We start from the raw sequence: 20,683 nt of genomic DNA on the forward strand, positions 1-20,683 counted from the left end.
AGCCTCAGTCTTTGGAAAAGCCCTCCTTGAGTGCTCAGGCAGACTCAGGTGCCCTTTCTTCTGGGCTCCCGTGCACTCTGTTCTTACCTCCATCAGGGTGCCACATGCACTAGTGTTATCTGCTGCCGTGGCCAATCATCCATGAGGCCATGAGGAAGTGGAATGTACATCTGGTATAAGAAGACATGGCAGAAGCCAGCCTCCAATCTGTCCACACGAATACGGCATTCCCACAGCAACGTGCATGTGCCGTTATTCACTAGATGAGCTTGAGGTGGATGAACTAGCCCACCAGGCTCTCAATGTCATGAATTTAACATTGAATTAAGAAAAATATGTTTTAAAAATAATAGTTTAGGTGATTGCTGGGGTGCTAGGAGAGGAAGGAATGGGGAATAACTGTTTAATGGGTATAGTTGGCCTTGTGTATCTGTGGGTTCCACATCTGATTCAACCAACCGTGGATCAAAATATTTGAAAATAAAAAACAAAACAAAAATGATACAAATAAAAACCAATATAATAACTATTAACAGCATTTACATTGTACTAGGCATTATAAGTAATCTAGAGATGACTTAAAGCATACAGAAAGATGTGCCTAGGTTAGATGCATGTATCGTACCATTTCATATCAGGGACTTGAGTACCCACGGATTTTCGTATCTGCAGATCCTGGAACCCCTTCCCTATGGATACCAAGGAACAACAGCACTGGGTCTCCTTTTGGGGTGATGCAGATGTTTTGAAGCTAGACAGAGGTAGTGGTTGCACAACATTGTAAATGTACTAAATGCCACCAAATTATTCATTTTTAAATGGTTAATGTGTTATGTGACTTTCACCTTAACAACTAATAATATTATAGGTAAGGCACAAGTTACATCTGTAGCACAAAAATGGCCCTAATTTTTAAAACACTGCTCCAGCATAGCAGGTATCACATGTGAGGCAGCAAAAGCTGGAGATCAAAGTGTGATACCTGGAGACTTATCAGTAAGGGTCAAATGTTTTTTCAGGTTTTGAGAATCATTCTTGGAATTGTTCCAGAAGATATATCGTATAACTCTTCTTAGATGCTAAGATAAGAAGGCAGATATACACTGTAGCTCATTTTGTGTTATTTTCTAGAGCTTTACTCCAGTCAATTTCTTGGGGGCGGCATTTGTGGAATCAGTGGTTCATCTGAAGGGCTGTGCTCTGGAATTACTATGCATTTGTTTTGTCTTCCAGTGGACCTAAGCGTTATGACTGGACTGGGAAAAACTGGGTGTACTCCCACGACGGCGTGTCCCTCCATGAGCTGCTGGCCGCAGAGCTCACTAAAGCCTTAAAAACCAAACTGGACTTGTCTTCCTTGGCCTATTCCGGAAAAGATGCTTGATGCCCAGCCCCGTTTTAAGGACATTAAAAGCTATCAGGCCAAGACCCCAGCTTCATTATGCAGCTGAGGTCTGTTTTTTGTTGTTGTTGTTGTTTATTTTTTTTATTCCTGCTTTTGAGGACAGTTGGGCTATGTGTCACAGCTCTGTAGAAAGAATGTGTTGCCTCCTACCTTGCCCCCAAGTTCTGATTTTTAATTTCTATGGAAGATTTTTTGGATTGTCGGATTTCCTCCCTCACATGATATCCCTTATCTTTTATAATGTCTTATGCCTATACCTGAATATAACAACCTTTAAAAAAGCAAAATAATAAGAAGGAAAAATTCCAGGAGGAAAAATGAATTGTCTTCACTCTTCATTCTTTGAAGGATTTACTGCAAGAAGTACATGAAGAGCAGCTGGTCAACCTGCTCACTGTTCTGTCTCCAAATGAGACACATTAAAGGGTAGCCTACAGATGTTTTTCAGGCTTCTTTCAAAGTGTAAGCACTTCTGAGCTCTTTAGCATTGAAGTGTCGAAAGCAACTCACACGGGAAGACCATTTCTTATTTGTGCTCTGTGACTGCCAAGGTGTGGCCTGCACTGGGTTGTCCAGGGAGACCTAGTGCTGTTTCTCCCACATATTCACATATGTGTCTGTGTGTATATATATTTTTTCAATTTAAAGGTTAGTATGGAATCAGCTGCTACAAGAATGCAAAAAATCTTCCAAAGACAAGAAAAGAGGAAAAAAAGCCGTTTTCATGAGCTGAGTGATGTAGCGTAACAAACAAAATCATGGAGCTGAGGAGGTGCCTTGTAAACATGAAGGGGCAGATAAAGGAAGGAGATACTCATGTTGATAAAGAGAGCCCTGGTCCTAGACATAGTTCAGCCACAAAGTAGTTGTCCCTTTGTGGACAAGTTTCCCAAATTCCCTGGACCTCTGCTTCCCCATCTGTTAAATGAGAGAATAGAGTATGGTTGATTCCCAGCATTCAGTGGTCCTGTCAAGCAGCCTAACAGACTAGTTCTAATTCCCATTGGGTAGATGAGGGGATGACAAAGAACCGTTTTTAAGCTATATAGGAAACATTGTTATTGGTGTTGCCCTATCGTGATTTCAGTTGAATTCATGTGAAAATAATAGCCATCCTTGGCCTGGCGCGATGGCTCACACCTGTAATCCCAGCACTTTTGGAGGCCAAGGTGGGTGGATCACCTGAGGTCAGGAGTTCAAGACCAGCCTGGCCAACATGATGAAACCCCATCTCTACTAAAAATACAAAAAATTAGCCGGGCATGATGGCAGGTGCCTGTAATCCCAACTACCCGGGAGGCTGAGGCGGAAGAATCGCTTGAACCCAGAGGTGGAGGTTGCAGTGAGCCGAGATCTTGCCATTGCACTGTAGCCTGGGTGACTGAGCGAAACTCTGTCTCAAAATAATAATAACAATAAAATAATAATAGCCATCCTTTATTGTACCCTTACTGGGTTAATCGTATTATACCACATTACCTCATTTTAATTTTTACTGACCTGCACTTTATACAAAGCAACAAGCCTCCAGGACATTAAAATTCATGCAAAGTTATGCTCATGTTATATTATTTTCTTACTTAAAGAAGGATTTATTAGTGGCTGGGCATGGTGGCGTGCACCTGTAATCCCAGGTACTCAGGAGGCTGAGACGGGAGAATTGCTTGACCCTGGGCGGAGGAGGTTACAGTGAGTCGAGATTGTACCTGAGCGACAGAGCGAGACTCCGTCTCAAAAAAAAAAAAAAAAGGAGGGTTTATTAATGAGAAGTTTGTATTAATATGTAGCAAAGGCTTTTCCAATGGGTGAATAAAAACACATTCCATTAAGTCAAACTGGGAGCAGTGGCATATACCTATAGTCCCAGCTGCACAGGAGGCTGAGACAGGAGGATTGCTTGAAGCCAGGAATTGGAGATCAGCCTGGGCAACATAGCAAGATCCTATCTCTTAAAAAAAGAAAAAAAAAACCTATTAATAATAAAACAGTATAAACAAAAGCTAAATAAGTAAAATATTTTTTCTGAAATAAAATTATTTTTTGAGTCTGATGGAAATGTTTAAGTGCAGTAGGCCAGTGCCAGTGAGAAAATAAATAACATCATACATGTTTGTATGTGTTTGCATCTTGCTTCTACTGAAAGTTTCAGTGCACCCCACTTACTTAGAACTCGGTGACATGATGTACTCCTTTATCTGGGACACAGCACAGAAGAGGTATGCAGTGGGGCTGCTGTGACATGAAAGTGGAAGTTAAGGAATCTGGGCTCTTATGGGGTCCTTGTGGGCCAGCCCTTCAGGCCTATTTTACTTTCATTTTACATATAGCTCTAATTGGTTTGATTATCTCGTTCCCAAGGCAGTGGGAGATCCCCATTTAAGGAAAGAAAAGGGGCCTGGCACAGTGGCTCATGCCTGTAATCCCAGCACTTTGGGAGGCTGAGGCGGGTGGATCACCTGAGGTCAGGAGTTCAAGACCAGCCTGGCCAACATGGCAAAATCCCGTCTCTACTAAAAATATTAAAAAATTAGCTGGACGTGGTGGTTCGTGCCTATAATTTCAGCTACTCAGGAGGCTGAGGCAGGAGAATCGCTGTAACCTGGGGGGTGGAGGTTGCAGTGAGACGAGATCATGCCACTTCACTCCAGCCTGGCCAACAGAGCCAAACTCCGTCTCAAATAAATAAATAAATAAATAAATAAATAAATAAAGGGACTTCAAACACATGAACAGCAGCCAGGGGAAGAATCAAAATCATATTCTGACAAGCAAACTGGAAAAGTACCACTGTGTGGACCAACAGCCTCCCCACCGCAGACCCTGGGAGCATCGCCTCATTTATGGTGTGGTCCAGTCATCCATGTGAAGGATGAGTTTACAGGAAAAGGTTATTAAATATTCACTGTAACATACTGGAGGAGGTGAGGAATTGCATAATACAAACATAGAAAACTTTTTTTTCCCCTTTCTATTTTTTGAGACAGGATCTCACTTTGTCACTCAGGCTGGAGGACAGTGGTACAATCAAAGCTCATGGCAGCCTCGACCTCCCTGGGCTTGGGCAATCCTCTCACAGGTGTGCACCTCCATAGCTGGCTAATTTGTGTATTTTTTGTAGAGATGGGGTTTCGCCATGTTGCCCAGGCTGGTCTCTAACACTTGGGCTCAAGTGATCCACCTGCCTCGTCCTCCCAAGATGCTGGGATTACAGGTGTGTGCCACAGGTGTTCATCAGAAAGCTTTTTCTATTATTTTTACCTTCTTGAGTGGGTAGACCCTCAGCCACATAGAAAATAAAATGTTCTGGCATGACTTATTTAGCTCTCCGGAATTACAAAGAAGCAATGAGGTGTGTAAAAGAGAACCTGGGTTTTTGAATCACAAATTTAGAATTTAATCGAAACTCTGCCTCTTACTTGTTTGTAGACACTGACAGTGGCCTCATGTTTTTTTTTTTTTAATCTATAAAATGGAGATATCTAACATGTTGAGCCTGGGCCCACAGGCAAAGCACAATCCTGATGTGAGAAGTACTCAGTTCATGACAACTATTGTTCTCACATGCATAGCATAATTTCATATTCACATTGGAGGACTTCCCCCAAAATATGGATGACGTTCCCTACTCAACCTTGAACTTAATCAAAATACTCAGTTTACTTAACTTTGTATTAGATTCTGATTCCCTGGAACCATTTATCGTGTGCCTTACCATGTTTATATTTTACTTGATCTTTTGTATACCTTCTAAAACTATTTTAGCCAATTTAAAATTTGACAGTTTGCGTTAAATTATAGGTTTACAGTATGCTTTATCCAGCTATACCTGCCCCAAATTCTGACAGATGCTTTTGCCACCTCTAAAGGAAGACCCATGTTCATAATGATGGAGTTTGTGTGGACTAACCATGCAAGGTTGCCAAGGAAAAATCGCTTTACACTTCCAAGGTACACACTAAGATGAAAGTAATTTTAGTCCGTGTCCAGTCGGATTCTTGGCACGTAGTCATCTTCTGCTAGAACAAACTAAAACAGCTACATGCCAGCAAGGGAGAAAGGGGAAGGAGAGGCAAAGTTTTGAAATTTCATGTAAATTTGTGCTGTTCAAAACGACGAGTTCATGACTTTGTGTATAGAGTAAGAAATGCCTTTTCTTTTTTGAGACAGAGTCTTGCTCTGTCACCCAGGCTGGAGTGCAGTGGCACGATCTGGGCTCACTGCAACCTCCGCCTCCTGGGTTCAAGCAATTCTCTGCCTCAGCCTCCCGAGTAGCTGGGATTACAGGTGCCCGCCACCACACCCGGCTAATTTTTGTATTTTTAGTAGAGACGGGGTTTCACCATCATGGCCAGGCTGGTCTTGAACTCCTGACCTAGTAATCCACCTGCCTCGGCCTCCCAAAGTGCTGGAATTACAGGCATGAGCCACTGCACCCAGCCAGAAATGCCTTCTAATCTTTGGTTTATCTTAATTAGCCAGGACACTTGGAGTGCATCCCGAAGTACCTGATCAGTGGCCCCTTTGGAATGTGTAAAACTCAGCTCACTTATATCCCTGCATCCGCTACAGAGACAGAATCCAAGCTCATATGTTCCATCTTCTCTGGCTGTATCGTTTAAGGAATGGAAGGCACCAGAACAGATTTATTGAAATGTTTATTAGCTGAAGTTTAGACAGTTGAGGAAAACATCGGCACCCAGCAGTAAAATTGGCTCTCAAAGATTTTCTTCTCCTGTGGAAAGTCAGACCTCTGAGGCCCCATCCAGGTAGAAGTACTAGTGCAAGAAGGGCCTCTGCTGTCCACTTGTGTTTCTGTGATCTGTGGGAACACTGTTAACGCCACATCTTGACCTCAAATTGTTTAGCTCCTGGCCAGACACGGTGGCTCACACCTGTAATCCCAGCACTTTGAGAGGCTGAGGCAGGTGGATCACCTGAGGTTAGGAGTTCGAGGCCAGCCTGGTCAACATGGTATAACCCCGCCTCTACTAAAAATACAAAAATTAGCTGGACGTAGTGGCGCACGCCTGTTATCCCAGCTACTCGGGAGGCTGAGGAAGGAGAATTGCTTGAACCTGGGTGGTGGAGGTTGCAGTGAGCCGAGATTACACCACTGCACTCCAGCCTGGGCGACAAGAGGGAAACTCCATTAAAAAAAATGTAATTCCCGTGTCTGCCATCTTAAGTGTAAAGGTGGCTAAATTATATAGAAAAATAAGACAATATCATTTCCCAATTACATTCCTTTCCTACCGCACTCTATGATGCTAGCTGAGATTTTTCCAAAAGAAAATGGCTTAAATAAAACCCTAAGAGAAAGAAAAACTTTAAATCCCTCCAAAGCTCAAAAGTAATAGAAACAGATGAGTTTGGAGTCAGGATTTCTGTGTAAGATTGCCTAGGCTGTGTACTGCACATCTCCAGGTGCCACTGTTCACAGAGATTATAACTACAATGTGAAGTGAATGGTGCCACTGACAGTTATGCAAACCGTCCAGAGCATAGCCACCTGATCCTGCTGGGATTCCTCTTGCCAGTCCATCAGCAGTTTCCCTTGAAAGTTTCACCAAACATCCCTTAAATCTGCCCTCTCCTGCCCATCCCCAGTGGAGGTCCTCATCATTTTTCACCTGCATTTTTGCAGGAGCTTTCTCATATCCACCTTCCTCCTTTTCTCTCAGCCCATCATCTATCTACACAGTCTCCAGGGTAAGCTTTCAGAAAGGCAATCTCTTGTCTGTAAAACCTAAGCAGGACCAAGGCCAAGTTTCTTAGCCTGAAAAATGTGCTTTTCTGACTGAACTGTTCAGGCACTGACTCTACATATAATTATGCTTTTCTACCCCCTCACACTCAACACTTTGACTCCAACAATCCCAAATCCCCAGATCCCTAAGTGTGCTGTGCTATTTCACATGGCTCTCAGACTTGGCCAGTGCTGTTTCCATTTTGGTCTTTATTCCCCACATCTCTGCCTGGGGGGTAGATTCTACCCTGAAAAATGTTCTTGGCACAGCCTTGCAAACTTCTCCTCCACTCAGCCTCTGCCTGGATGCCCTTGATTGTTCTATGTCCTCAGCATATCATGTTTGTCTTTCCCAGCACTGACCTACCATGTGTCACCCCTGCTTGGCTGTACCTTCCATGAGGCTAGGACTATGTGTCTCCTTTGTTGACTGCTGTTGCCCTAGCATCTTGCACAGTTCCTTGCACACAATTAGAGCTCTATAAATGTCAAATAAATGTGTTATAATTATATGTTTAAGATAGTTGTTCAAATAAACTCTAAATAACCCCAACTCCAAGAGTGTTAGCAAGAAATATAAATTTTACAGAAGAATGGTTGGAGGTGGGGATGGTGTCCATGGAGTGAGTTACCTCACACAGGCACAGAAAAACTTGAACCTCCTAAGGACATTTTTAAGCTCTCTTTCCCATATTCTCTCCTGGATTCCCGTTGCCTGGTCTCATTTCTCTCTTCTCCACCACATTTCCTCAAAAATTCCTTTAGGGTTTGTTCTTAAGCTTAGATAGGTTTCCCATTCTGAAATACAAAGGCCTGGTAATTAGCCAACTTACCTTGTTGGGGATGTGGAGGGCAAGACTCTCAGACTCCATGACTCAGGTATATTGCAACAATTAGGCTGAAAGTTCCTTGAGAGTAAGTGTCCAAATCTTTTCACGTTTGGTTCCCAGGGCTCACTACAGTTGTTGGTATATCATAGGCACTCTAATATCTTCTTAAAGAATCAATATCATTAAAATGGCCATAACTGCCCATAGCAATTTACAGATTCAATGCTATTTCTATCAAACTATCAAGGTCATTTTTATTTTATTTTTTTTTCTTTGAGTTAGAATCTCGCTATTGTCACCCAGGCTGGAGTGCAGTGGCGCGATCTCGACTCACTGCAACCTCTGCCTCCTGGGTTCAAGTAATTCTCCTGCCTCAGCCTCCCGAGTAGCTGGGATTACAGGTGCCTGCCACCACACCTGGCTAATTTTTGTATTTTTAGTAGAGATGAGGCTTCAACATGTTGGCCAGGCTGGTCTTGAACTCCTGACCTCAGGTGATCCACCTGCCTTGGCCTCCCAAAGTGCAGGGATTACAGCATGAGCCACTGTGCACGGCCCATGGTAATTTTTCACAGAATCAGAGGAAACTATTCTAAAATTCATATAGCGGCCAGGCGAGGTGGCTCACGCCTGTAATCCCAGCACTTTGGGAGACAGAGGCAGGAGGATCATCTGAGGTCAGGAGTTCGAGACCAGCCTGTCCAACATGGTGAAACCCTGTCTCTACTAAAAATACAAAAATTTGCCAGTCGTGATGGTGGGCACCTGTAGTCCCAGCTACTCGAGAGGCTGAGGCAGGAGAATTGCTTGAACCCGGGAGGTGGAGGTTGCAGTGAGCCGAGATCACGCCACTGCACTCCAGCCTGGGCAACAGAGTGAGACTCCTTCTCAAAAAAATAAATAAAATAAAATAAAATAAAATAAAATAAAATAAAATAAAATAAAATTCATATAGAACCAAAAAAGAGCCCAAATAGCCAAAGTAATCCTGAGCAAAAGGAACAAAGCTGGAAGCATCACATTACCCAACTTCAAACTCTACTACAAGGCTATAGCAACTAAAACAGCATGGCACTGCTACAAAAACAGACAGGTAGACTAATGGAACAGGATAGACAACTCAGAAATAAAGCCACACACCTACAGCCATCTGATCTTGGACAAACTCAACAATATTAAGTAATGGGGAAAGGACTCCCTATTCAAAAAGTAGTGCTGGGATAACTGGCTATCCATATACAGAAGAATGAAACTAGACTGCTACCTATCCCCATATACAAAAATTAAATCAAGATGGATTAAAGACTTAAATGTAAGGTCTCAAACTATAAAAATCCTAGAAGAGCCAGGCGCGGTGGCTCATGCCTGTAATCCCAGCACTCTGGGAGGCTGAGGCGGATGGATCACCTGAGGATAGGAGTTCGAGGCCAGGCTGGCCAACATGGTGAAACCCTGTCTCTACTAAAAATACAAAAATTAGCTGGGCATGGTAGTGTGTGCCTGTAATCTCAGCTACTCGGGAGGCTGAGACAGGAGAATTGCTTGAGCGTGGGAGGCAGAGTGAGCCCAGATCGCACCATTACACTCCAGCCTAAGTGACAGGAGCAAGATTCCATCTCAAAAAAAAAAAAAAAAGAAAAAAAAAATCCTAGAAGAAAACCTAGGAAATGCCCTTCTTATATCAGCCTTGACAAAGAAGTTATGACTAAGTCCTAGAAAGCAATTGCAACAAAAACAAAAATTTACAAGTGGGATCTAATTAAACTAAAGAGATTCTGCACAGCAGGAGAAGCTATCAAGGGAGTAAACAGACAGCCTACAGAATGGGAGAAAATATTCACAAATTATGCATCTGACAAAGGTCTAATATCCAGAATCTATAAGGAACTTAAATCAACAAGCAAAAACCAAATAACCCCATTAAAAAGTGGGCAAAGGACACGAACAGACATGTCTCAAAAGAAGAAATACAAGTGGCCAACGAACATGAAAAAATCCTCATCATCACTAATCACGAGAGAAATGCGAATCAAAAGCACAATGAGATATCGTTTCATACCAGCAAGAATGACTATTAAAAAAGTCGAAAAATAACAGATGTTGCAAGACTGCAGAGAAAAGAGAACGTTTATACACTGTTGGTAGGAATGTAAATACATTCAGCCACTATGGAGAACAGTTTGGAGATTTCTCAAAGAACTGAATTGAACTACCAGTCGACCCAGCAATGCCATTATTGGGTATATGCCCAAAGGAAAATAAATTGTTCTATCAAAAAGACAAATACACCCATGTGTTCATCACAGCACTATTCACAATGGCAAAGACATGAAACCAAACCAGGTGCTCATCAAAGGTGGATTAGATTGTGTACATATATACCACCATGTGGTACATATACACTGTGGAATACTATGCTGCCATAAAAAAGAATGTAATCATGTATTTTGCAGCAATATGGATGTAGCTAGAGGCCATTATTCTAAACAAACTAACACAGAAACAGAAAACCAAATAATGCATGTTCTGACTTAAAAGTGGGAGCTAAACACTGAATACACATGGACATAAAGATGGGAACAATAGACAGTGGGGGCTATTAGAGAGAGAGGGGCAAGGGCTGAAAAACTACCTATTCGGTGCTCTGCTCACTTTCTGGGTGACAGAGTCATTAGCACTCCAAAGCTCAGCATCACACAATATACCTTTGTAACAAACCTGCACATGTACCCCCTGATTCTAAAATAAAAGTCGAAGGAAAACAACAAAAACAAAAAGAAATAACTGCTGAGTTGGGGTCTCCATCTCTTAGTTCAGCCTATTGGCGGTCCCCTTTTTCAAGTTCTAAGGAGCCTGTACTAGACTACTCTTCATTTAGTCCCATAATAATCCCTCTTTCAATTATTTTGCCTTCAAACCTAAAGGGAAGGGATTGGAAATGAAGTTTCAGTCATTCCCTAAGTAAAATGTGTATACATATTTTAATTGAAACAGGATTTCACTCTGTTGCCCAGGCTGGAGTGCAGTGGTGTGGTCATGGCTCACTGCAGCCTCAACCTCCTGGGCTCAAGCAATGCTTCCCTCTCATCCTCTCAAGTAGCTGGGACTACAGGCTCTTAAATTTTTTAGAGAACAAAAACACAGTCTTTAGATTTAAACATGTGAAAGCAGAAATTTTAAAAATACAATGAAAGAGTTGGAAGACAGAGTTGAAATTGTTCAGAAATTACAGTAAAAATACTAAGATGTAGGAAATAGTCAACTTCCAAATGAGAAGAATCACAAGAGAACAGAAAAGATAGAAAAAAAATTATCAAAGAAATAATTCAAGAACATTTCCTTAAAGTGAAGGGCATGAGATTCCAGGTATATTCCACATATAGAAAAATATCCCATATAAAATCACATTGTTATGAATTTTCATAACATGAGGGACAAAAGAAGATAATATAAGTAACCAGAGAGGGAAAAAATAAACAAATAAACAAAACAAGACAAATAGGTCATATACAAAGTAATATTCATCACAATAGCTTCATAGTTCTCAATAATAACAAAAAGCCTTTAAAATTCTGGTTGAAGCAGTTCAGACAATGCCATCACCCAAAAATATGCCATTTTGGCATACTGATTATTATTAGCTGAAAGCACTTGAGAAACAGCAGACCAGGAAGGGCTTTCCAACCTCCTCTTTTCTACCTAAAAACAGGCTAGAAAATTTCCCATGATAAAGGTGCCCTCCCTCTACTAGAAAGAGAAAAACATCCTTATCACCAGAGATAGGGAATCAGTGCCAAAATGGATCTGAACAAACTTATTGGAATAACCCTTGTCTTCCACTACTTATCCCTGATATAGCTCTTAGTAATTTCCCCAAGCACCTTTGTCTTGTCATTTCTTCACAAATTTATCATTTCTTTGTCTAAAACATATATAAACTTGTCTGCTATGGTGACTTCTTTGGGTCTACATTTGCTTGTGAGGACTCCCAGGTACATGTAAAATTGTAATAAGACTTGCGTGCTTTTCTCCTGTTAATCTTTCCTGTGTCAGTTTAATTATTAGGCCTAGCTGGAAACTTAAGAGGGTAGAACAGAAATGTTTCCTTTCCTACATGGTGAAGGGACATTCTGTAATAAAACTAGCCTCAACATTAAAAAAATGTGATGTAATAAAAAACAAAGGAAAAAGAAAACAAAACAGAAAAGCAATTAATAACACTAGGAAACACGAGGCGTTGTACAGGATAGGAAACGTCCTGTTATGTTACACAATGCAACAGTGGGTATTGTTTTCATCATTATTATAATGAAAACGCTAAATAGTGATTTGACCAACAATCCAGTTTAAAACATTTGGAGGAATGTGAATGTTTATGGCCAGAAAATGGGGAGAAAAATGGTTAAGGAAACAAAATCTCATCATCTAGAGTGGGAAGGAGACTGATAATTCCTAATATGAACCAAAAAAACTCAAACTTTTTTTTTTTTTTTGAGATGGGGTCTCGCTCTGTCGCCCAGGCTGCAGTACAGTGGCACGATCTCAGCTCACTGCAACCTCTGCCTCCCAGGTTCAAGAGATTCTCCTGCCTCAGCCTCTTCAGTATTTGGGACTACAGTTGCACACTGTGATGTCTGGCTAATTTTTGTATTTTTAGTAGAGATGGGGTTTCGCCATGTTGGCCAGGCTGGTCTCAAACTCCTGACCTCAGGTGATCAGTCCACCTCGGCCCCCCAAAGTGCTGGGATTACAGACGTGAGCCATTGCGCCTGGGCCGAAAACTCATTTTATTTAGATATGTTAAGGGAAATCTCAAAATAATCAGCTAGAAAAATTGAAAATGGTTGCCCATGAGGAGGGGAGAACTGTTATTATTTATGTCAAATAAAATTTGTAGGAGGCCATTGATTTGGACTGTGCTCCTGCACTAGGCCCCAATAGACCAAGTCACTCTTGCTAAAGTTCCATGTCACCAAACCAAAGCTAAGCAGTTTATCTTACCTTCTGGGAAATTAGGGGAGAGAAATAATAGACAAATCCCCAAACAGGCCAGTTTTAGCTGGCATATAAGGAAGTCCTCTCTGTTTTAACCGTATTAGGAGAGTAACTTTGAAAAGACCGTCCACTTTTTGGTCCCTGTTTCTGTTTTCTTCTGCCTTTTCTGCCTATAAAGCTAACCTCCTCTGCCCAGCTCACTGGAGTACCTTCTCTGAATTTTTAGAAGACAGGCTGCCCTGATCCATGAATTGCAAATGAAAGCCAATTAGATCATTTAACTAAATTCATTGTAATTTTGTCTTTTGACATTTGTAAACAAGCCTTGTAGTACTTGCTAAACAATGGGCTGGGCGCAGTAGCTCACACCTGTAATCCCAGCACTTTGGGAGGCTGAGGTGGGTGGATCACCTGAGGTCAGGAGTTCGAGACCAGCCTGGTCAACATGGTGAAACCCCATCTCTACTAAAAATACAAAAGTTAGATGGGCATGGTAGCATGTGCCTGTAGTCCCAGCTACTCAGGAAGCTGAGGCAGGAGAATTGCTTGAATCTGGGAGGCAGAGTTGCAGTGAGCTGAGATAGTGCCACTGTACTCCAGCCTGGGCAACAGAGCAAGACTCTGTCTCAAAAAAAAAAAAAAACAACAACTTGCTAAACAACATATGTTTATTATTTGATAAATTATAAACAATAAATTCAAAACTTTAAAAAGAAAACAACATTTTATTGATAGCTCACTGAATACAAATTTATAAAATATTATTTATGCATTAAGTTTGAGTTACACATTTTCACCCATCATTACAGATCTTATATGGAGTTGCTAGAGTATGAGAAGAGCTTCTTCATCCCAACAGCTTTCAAAGTGAAGAGGCGGCTCATGCCTGTAATCCCAGCACTTTGGGAGGCTGAGGTGGGTGGTTCACTTGAGGTCAGGAGTTTGAGACCAGCCTGGCCAACATGGTGAAACCTCGTCTCTACTAAAAATACAAAAATTAGCTGGGCATGGTGGCGCACACCTGTAATCCCAGCTACTCAGGAGGCTGAGGCAGGAGAATCACTTGAGCCCGTGAGGTGGAGGTTGAAGTGAGCCAAGATCATGCCACTGCACTCCAGCCTGGGTAACAAAGCAAGATTCTGTCTCAAAAAAAAAAAAAAAAAAAAAAGTGAACATCTGGGTCCCCCAGATCTCTTCAGAGATATGTAATGTTTTCCTTTTTCCAACTACATAACTCTTTAAGCTGGGTTTTCTTCATATACTCCAATGAAAACAACATATTGCAACAGATGGAATGAAGAGGCAAGTAGAAGAATCCAGCTGTTTTCTATTAAGCCAGACATTACAGTTGTCAGCTGAAGAATTCTGAGATTCATAAATTTGGAAAGAAAAGCTTCATTTCTCATAAAAGATTGCAGCCTGCAGGGTGGCCATTCTGACAGGCTAAGAAATGTAGTCTCTGGCCAGAAGCCAAAAACAGACACTGAGGGTCAGCAGAATAAGATGGGCATTTATGCTGAATAGGATGGCCAAATATACATATTCAATAAACTACAGTCATGAATATTCATGAAAGGAGAAACATGCACATGCTCAACTGAGCTTCATGCCTCTCCATGGGACGCATGTGCAAAAAATGGCAGCATTAGCATGATCAGAGGGTGGAGTTTTCTGTCCTCTGACATCAAAAGGTGAAACAGAGGACACAGAAACCCTCACTGCACATCCTCTGTAAACTGGCCAGAACCACTCCATTGTGGGCAGTCTGTTATCAGGAAGGAATGCTGGTTAGTTGTGCAGAAACTGCAAAAGGAAGGGGCAGTGTCAGACCATTGGTTGATATCAGTGGTGCAGCTCGTCTTTCCAAAGGGCTGGTTTCTGTTTAACCTGTAGGAAGGAAATCCTAATGGCGTTTAGCAATGGAGAGGGTATAACAACACATCATGGCAAGAACTCAGTTTTCAAGGTTTCTCTGGGGTCCCCTTGGCCAAGAGGTGGTGCATCCGTTTAGTCAGGTGGGGGACTTGGGATTTCATTTTTATTTCTCAGAGTTTTATAAAACTCTAAAATAATTCTTTGACAGCCAGGTGGGAGGCGGTCCCTGGAGAAACTCCAACCAGCCTGCCTACTAGGGTGGAGCCTTGGGAGTTTGCAGCAGGGAGGAGCCTGGCGCCTCCTCTTCCTATGTGAACCTGGGATTCTAGCAGCCTGGTGGGAAGCACTGTAGCAGGAGACTCTGGCCTTGCAGAGGATCCCTGTTCCCCTCACCCCTTTATTTCCCCTTTTCACTTAATAAAACCCTGCTTTACTCACCCTTTAAACCATCTGCAAGCCTAAATTTTTGTGGCCGTGGGATAAACAAGAACCTTATCTTTAGCTGAACTAAGAAAAAGTCCTGCAATGATCCCATTCTTCACACCAAATATGTTTTGTTTCAAAAGTATAGTTATTTATCATAAATGTCATTAATATTGTTAAATCAAATTTAGCCTAAAGCTGCCTCCTTATATAGTTTAAGCTTGACCTAAAGGTTTCTCTGTACTTGGTGAATTGTAGCCTACCCAGATGTGTAAACAAGACTGTGAACTACTCTTGTGACAATCATTGGATTTTGGCCAATCAAAGGAGGTCAACTCTTGACACTGCTTTCAAATAAGGCAAATATTGAGCTGTAACCAATCTGGCTGTTTCTATACCTCACTTCTGTTTTCTGTACGCCACTTTTCTGTCTCTGTCCATAAATCTTCTTCCACCACGTGGCTGTGCTGGAGTCTCTGAGCCTACTCTGGCTGAGGAGGCTGCCCAATTCTCAAACTGTTCAATTAAACTCGGTTAAATTTAATTTGTCTAAGGTTTTCTTTTAACCATATAAACAAGTGAGTTTATGATTGTTATGTCTTTTTTCTTTTCTTTTTTGAGACAAGGTCCCACTCTGTCCCCCAGGCTGGAATACAGTGGCATGATCACGGCTCACTGTAGTCTCGCACTGCCAGGCTGAAGCGATCCTCCATCTCAGCCTCCTGAGTAGTTGGGAGAACAAGTGCATGCAACCATGCCTGGCTAATTTTTTTTTTTTTTTGTATTTTTTGTAGAGATAGGGTTTTGCCACATTGCCCAGGTTGATCTCGAACTCCTGAGCTCAAGTGATCCTCTTGCCTCAGCCTTCCAAAGTGCTGGGACCACAGGCATGAGTCACCACACCCAGCTATTATTTCTAAATTAATGAACAGATGAACATTTTCAAAATTTCTCAGTTTTAATTTTAAATATGATTAAAAGGATAGATATAACACACAAACAAAAGCTCTTTGGAGTCCTCTATAACTCAAGAATATAAAGGGTCCTGAGATTTTTCTTTAAAGAGAACCACTGCACTCTCCTAGCCTACTAGCTCTCTGCAATCCATCCTGGTTCTCCCCTTGGCAGGAGAGACCTGTTCTAGACCCTCAAGGACCCCTCATAGTATCCCCTAGCTATTATCTAAGGAATCTTTCTCCATTTGGACTTCCCATTTTTTTCTTCCCCCTTTAAGGTCCCCTTATTCTTTTCATCTAATTTTGTGTGCCTCCTGCAGAGTCCTTCTTCTCCTTCTTCTCCTTCTCCTTCTCCTTCTTCTTCTCAGAGTCTTGTTCTGTTGCCCAGGCTGGATTACAGTGGCACGATCTCGGCTCACTACAGCCTCTGCCTTCCGGGTTCCAGTGATTCTCCTGCCTCAGGCTCCTGGGTAGCTGGGACTACAGGCACCCACCATCATGACTGGCTAATTTTTTGTATTTTTAGTAGAGACGGGGTTTCACAGTGTTAGCCAGGATGGTCTCCATCTCCTGACCTCGTGATCCGGCCGCCTCGGCCTTCCAAAGTGCTGGGATTACAGGCATGAGCCACCGCACCCGGCGACTAATTTTTATATTTTTAGTAGAGACGGGGTTTCGCCATGTTGGCTGGGCTGGTCTTGAACTCCTGACCTCAGGTGATCCGCCCGCCTTGGCCTCCCAAAGTGTTGGGATTACAGGCATGAGCCAATGCACCCGGCCTGAGTCCTGCTTCTTCCAGATCTGGTGCCCAGTCGTGACGCCAGAAAGGGGGTCTTGTTCCAGACCCCAAGAGTGTTCTTGGATCTTGCCTGGGAAAGAATTCAGGGTAAGTTGCAGAGTATAATGAAGTTAAGATAGTTAATTAGAGGCTACTCGGTTACAGAGTAGGGCGTCCTCAGAAAACAAGAGGAGGAAAGCGCTACCTTAAATGTAGTGCTTGCTTATGTAGGTTGTATAAGAATTGTGTACTTTATTACAAAGGCTTGTGATCAGCTTGTGACAGGCTATTGGTACTGTTATTTTCCTGTTACTATTGATTTCAGCAAGAATTTATGAGTACACTATTATATTTAAAGCAAAACCTATTCCTTAAGAATGCTTTTTGTTCTTAAAATACTGGGACATTTCCATAAGTTCTGAGTCTTTAGTTAGCAACATTAACTCATTCCCTCAATCATAAACATCTCATGACCAAGAGTGCCCAATTCCTGGGGAATGTAACCCAGCAGGTTTGGCTTTATTCGGCCTTTATTCAAGATGGAGTCACTCTGGTTAGGACACCTCTGACAGTCCCTGGAAACCCAAAGGAACCCTTCTGTGTGGCACAGGGAATGGAAGAAAGAAAGAGATGAGGCAGGAAAATAGGGTCTGGAGGCAGAAAACGTAAGCCGATTCACACTTCAGCTATGACAGGAAATATCCTCTCCATAGGGCATATGCCTGTAACTTTACTTCATCCTCTTCATTTACATAGGACGTATCCTAAGTAACCAATGGAATCGTCTAGAGGGTATTTAAACTCCCAAAAATTCTGTAACGGGGCCTTTGAGCCCCTATGCTCGGGCCCACTCCCACACTGTGGAGTGTACTTTCATTTTCAATAAATCCCTTCATTCCTTCTTTGCTTTGTGCTTTGTGCATTTTATCTAATTCTTTGTTCAAGACGCCAAGAACCTGGACGCCCTCCCCTGGTAATAGAGAGATGAGCCTTTCAAATGACCTGACTCCTTTATGCCAGCCAGGTGTGTGCCCGACCCTGAAAGGAGGAATAGGGAGGCGGATGTTCAACCCGGCCTCCCGCTCTGTGTTAGCAGCGTCTGGATGGGTCAGGGTGGAGGTGGGGGTGTTCTACCCTGCTATTTCCTCCCAGAGAAGCTTCTCTGCTTCACTAGTCTCACAGTTCTAAAGGCAAGAACAGCCCTAGTGGGATCTTTCAAGGATTTTAGAAAAGAATGAATAAGGGAAAAATTAAAATATTGCAGGGTGCCATAAAAACATCCCAGTAAAACAAACACCTTTCTAGATGCTCATTGCAACGTAAATGGAGCTCAGCCCCCATCCCTTCACACCAGATCCAGTCTTCATCTTTGTGGTTCACTGCCCCCTCACCACTCAGGAGGAAAACCCCAGCTTCTGTTCTGGCTCCCCTTCTCTCACTTAGAATTTTTCACCAGAGTTTCAGAAAGATTTGTCAGGACCACTCCATGCCCAAGGTAAAAAGTGTAAGTGGTACAAAAAGGTAGAAACTCATCAGACCCCCAAAGAGTGTCATTTAACCATACAAAGCCCTGATAAACTCCAGGGCAGAAGAAAAAGCTGCATCCTTGACTAACTCCACTGGAGCATTCTTATGTAAACTAAGATCCAAGAACTGCATCAGGAGAGAAATCAAGAGCCCTGGGGATGTTAGGATGAGCCCTAGAGGTGCTAAGACGGGTTATTTGAAAAACCACAAAGTAGACTGAGATTCCCTTCCTTTTCAGGGAAGAATTGAGACCTTTCCTTTCTTACTGTTCAGAGTGGGGGCTGATAAGGGCAATTATTTCCTGGAGCCACTGGCTACTGCCCTGGGAAGGAAATCCGCTGGGTTGGGGGAGGGAGGAAGGCAGAACCAGGCATTAACTCTCCCTCCACTACATCCCTTTCCCGTACCCCTCCCCTCCTCTCCTTCCCCCCACTCCCTGCCCCCGCCCTCCGAAAATGACCCTTGGCCTGGGAAAGGAGGAAGGTAGAATAGGTGGACACTTCCCTTGTCCTGCTCCAGGGGTGTCTCAGTGACAAGGAGATGTGAAAAAAGAAGGAATCCCAAGGCTCCCCTTGGAAAGAAGGGAGATCTCCAGGGGCTTTGGGAAGTCAGGTTAGTACTGGGAAGGCTGAAGACTCCCAGTAGATAGCGTTCAGGGCTGCATTTGGCTGCAATCCTATAAAATACATTCTTCTCTAAGGTTGGATACAAGCATTTAGAAGACTGGCCATTAAAAAAATAAACAGTATTAATAATATTAATAATCATGAGTGTCAGTAGTGTTGAATTTTTTCTGGAATCCTTTCCCAAGTTGCCTAATGCCCAGAGAAGGAAAATAACAGTGTTTAGTAGACATAAATTATAGGATTAGTGCAAGTAGCTATTGAGATGATGAGCCAAGGCTTGTAAACTGGTTTTGTTTTGGTTTTCCTAATTAGATGTTTGCACCTATCTGTGTATGTGTGTGTGTGTGTGCGTGTGCGTGCTCGCATGTGGTTAATTTCATGACTTTTGCCTCTGGCTCTTCCTGATTAAAAAAAAATACTTAAAATGGTAGGAAGTGGCACACACCCTTGATGGACCTGTGTTTGTATTAAAGAATTGGCTTAGTAAATTTGACTGGGACAAGGAAACTGTGAAGGACTGTATTTTTGCCGTTATTTAATAATTCATATATTCAACCGTTACTGATTGCCTATTTTGAACCAGGCCACGTGCTAGGATACAATGGTTAACAAACACATTCCCTCCCCTCAAGGAATTCATGGTCTAGTGAAATACAGAGATAGAAAACAAATAGAAAAGTATATCAATAAAATGCATTGTGGAAAGAGTTATGGTCATAGTGTGTACTATAAGCTTATAGAGGCTGCCTTTGTACAAACATACATAAGACTGCTTTTTAAATTATAAAAGGCAGTACATAGGCCAGGCGTGGTGGCTCACACCTGTAATCCCAGCACTTTGGGAGGCCGAGGCGGGTGGATCATCTGAGGCCACGAGTTCGAGACCAGCCCAGCCAACATGGTGAAACCCCATTTCTACTAAAAATACAAAAAAAAAAAAAAAAAATTAGCCAGGTGTGGTGGTGGGCGCCTCATCCCAGCTACTCAGGAGGCTGAGGCGGAAGAATCACTTAAACCCAGGCGGAGGTTACAGTGAGCTGAGGTGGAGCCATTGCACTCCAGCCTAGGCAACAAGAGCAAAACTCTATCTCAAAAAAAAAAAAAAGGCAGTACATAGTACAAACTGCTTGGGTTTTGTTGTTGTTGTTTTACTGTACCATATAGCTTGGAGATCATTCCACCTAGTAGCTGAAGATTTTAAACAGATCATCTGGCTACAGGCAGTGAGTAGGATGAACTGGGAGAGTGATGAGTGAGTTAGAGAGTTAGGGAGGGAGGGTGCTGTCGGAGTGTTACCGGAAAGGGGTCCCGATCCACACCCTAAGAGAGGGTTCTTCGATCTCGCACAAGAAAGAATTCAGGGCGAGTCCATACAGTAAAGTGAAAGCAAGTTTATTAAGAAAGTAGAGAAATAAAAGAATGGCTACTCCATAGACAGAGCAGCCCCGAGGGCTGCTGTTGCCCATTTTTATGGTTATTCCTTGATGATATGCTAAACAAGGGGTGGATTATTCATGCCTCC

General features: G+C 42.5%; 1 protein-coding gene across 5 annotated transcripts in view; it reads left to right on the forward strand.

Annotated features, from left to right (window-relative positions):
• FXN (frataxin) overlaps positions 1-20,683 on the forward strand; it is an 88,079-nt gene that overhangs the window by 35,423 nt on the left and 31,973 nt on the right. For 2 of the 5 annotated variants that reach the window (XM_004048102.5, XM_019034274.4), the window contains exon 5: positions 1,234-3,520. The exons of the other annotated variants lie outside the window; for them this stretch is intronic. In XM_004048102.5, the coding sequence (XP_004048150.1) occupies positions 1,234-1,384 (151 nt within the window). In that variant the 3' untranslated portion in view covers positions 1,385-3,520. Of the gene's footprint in view, positions 1-1,233; positions 3,521-20,683 lie in introns of those variants that run through there. 5 annotated transcript variants of the gene reach the window in all.

Source organism: Gorilla gorilla, chromosome 13 (assembly GCF_029281585.2).
Source record: "Gorilla gorilla gorilla isolate KB3781 chromosome 13, NHGRI_mGorGor1-v2.1_pri, whole genome shotgun sequence".
NCBI lineage: Eukaryota > Metazoa > Chordata > Mammalia > Primates > Hominidae > Gorilla > Gorilla gorilla.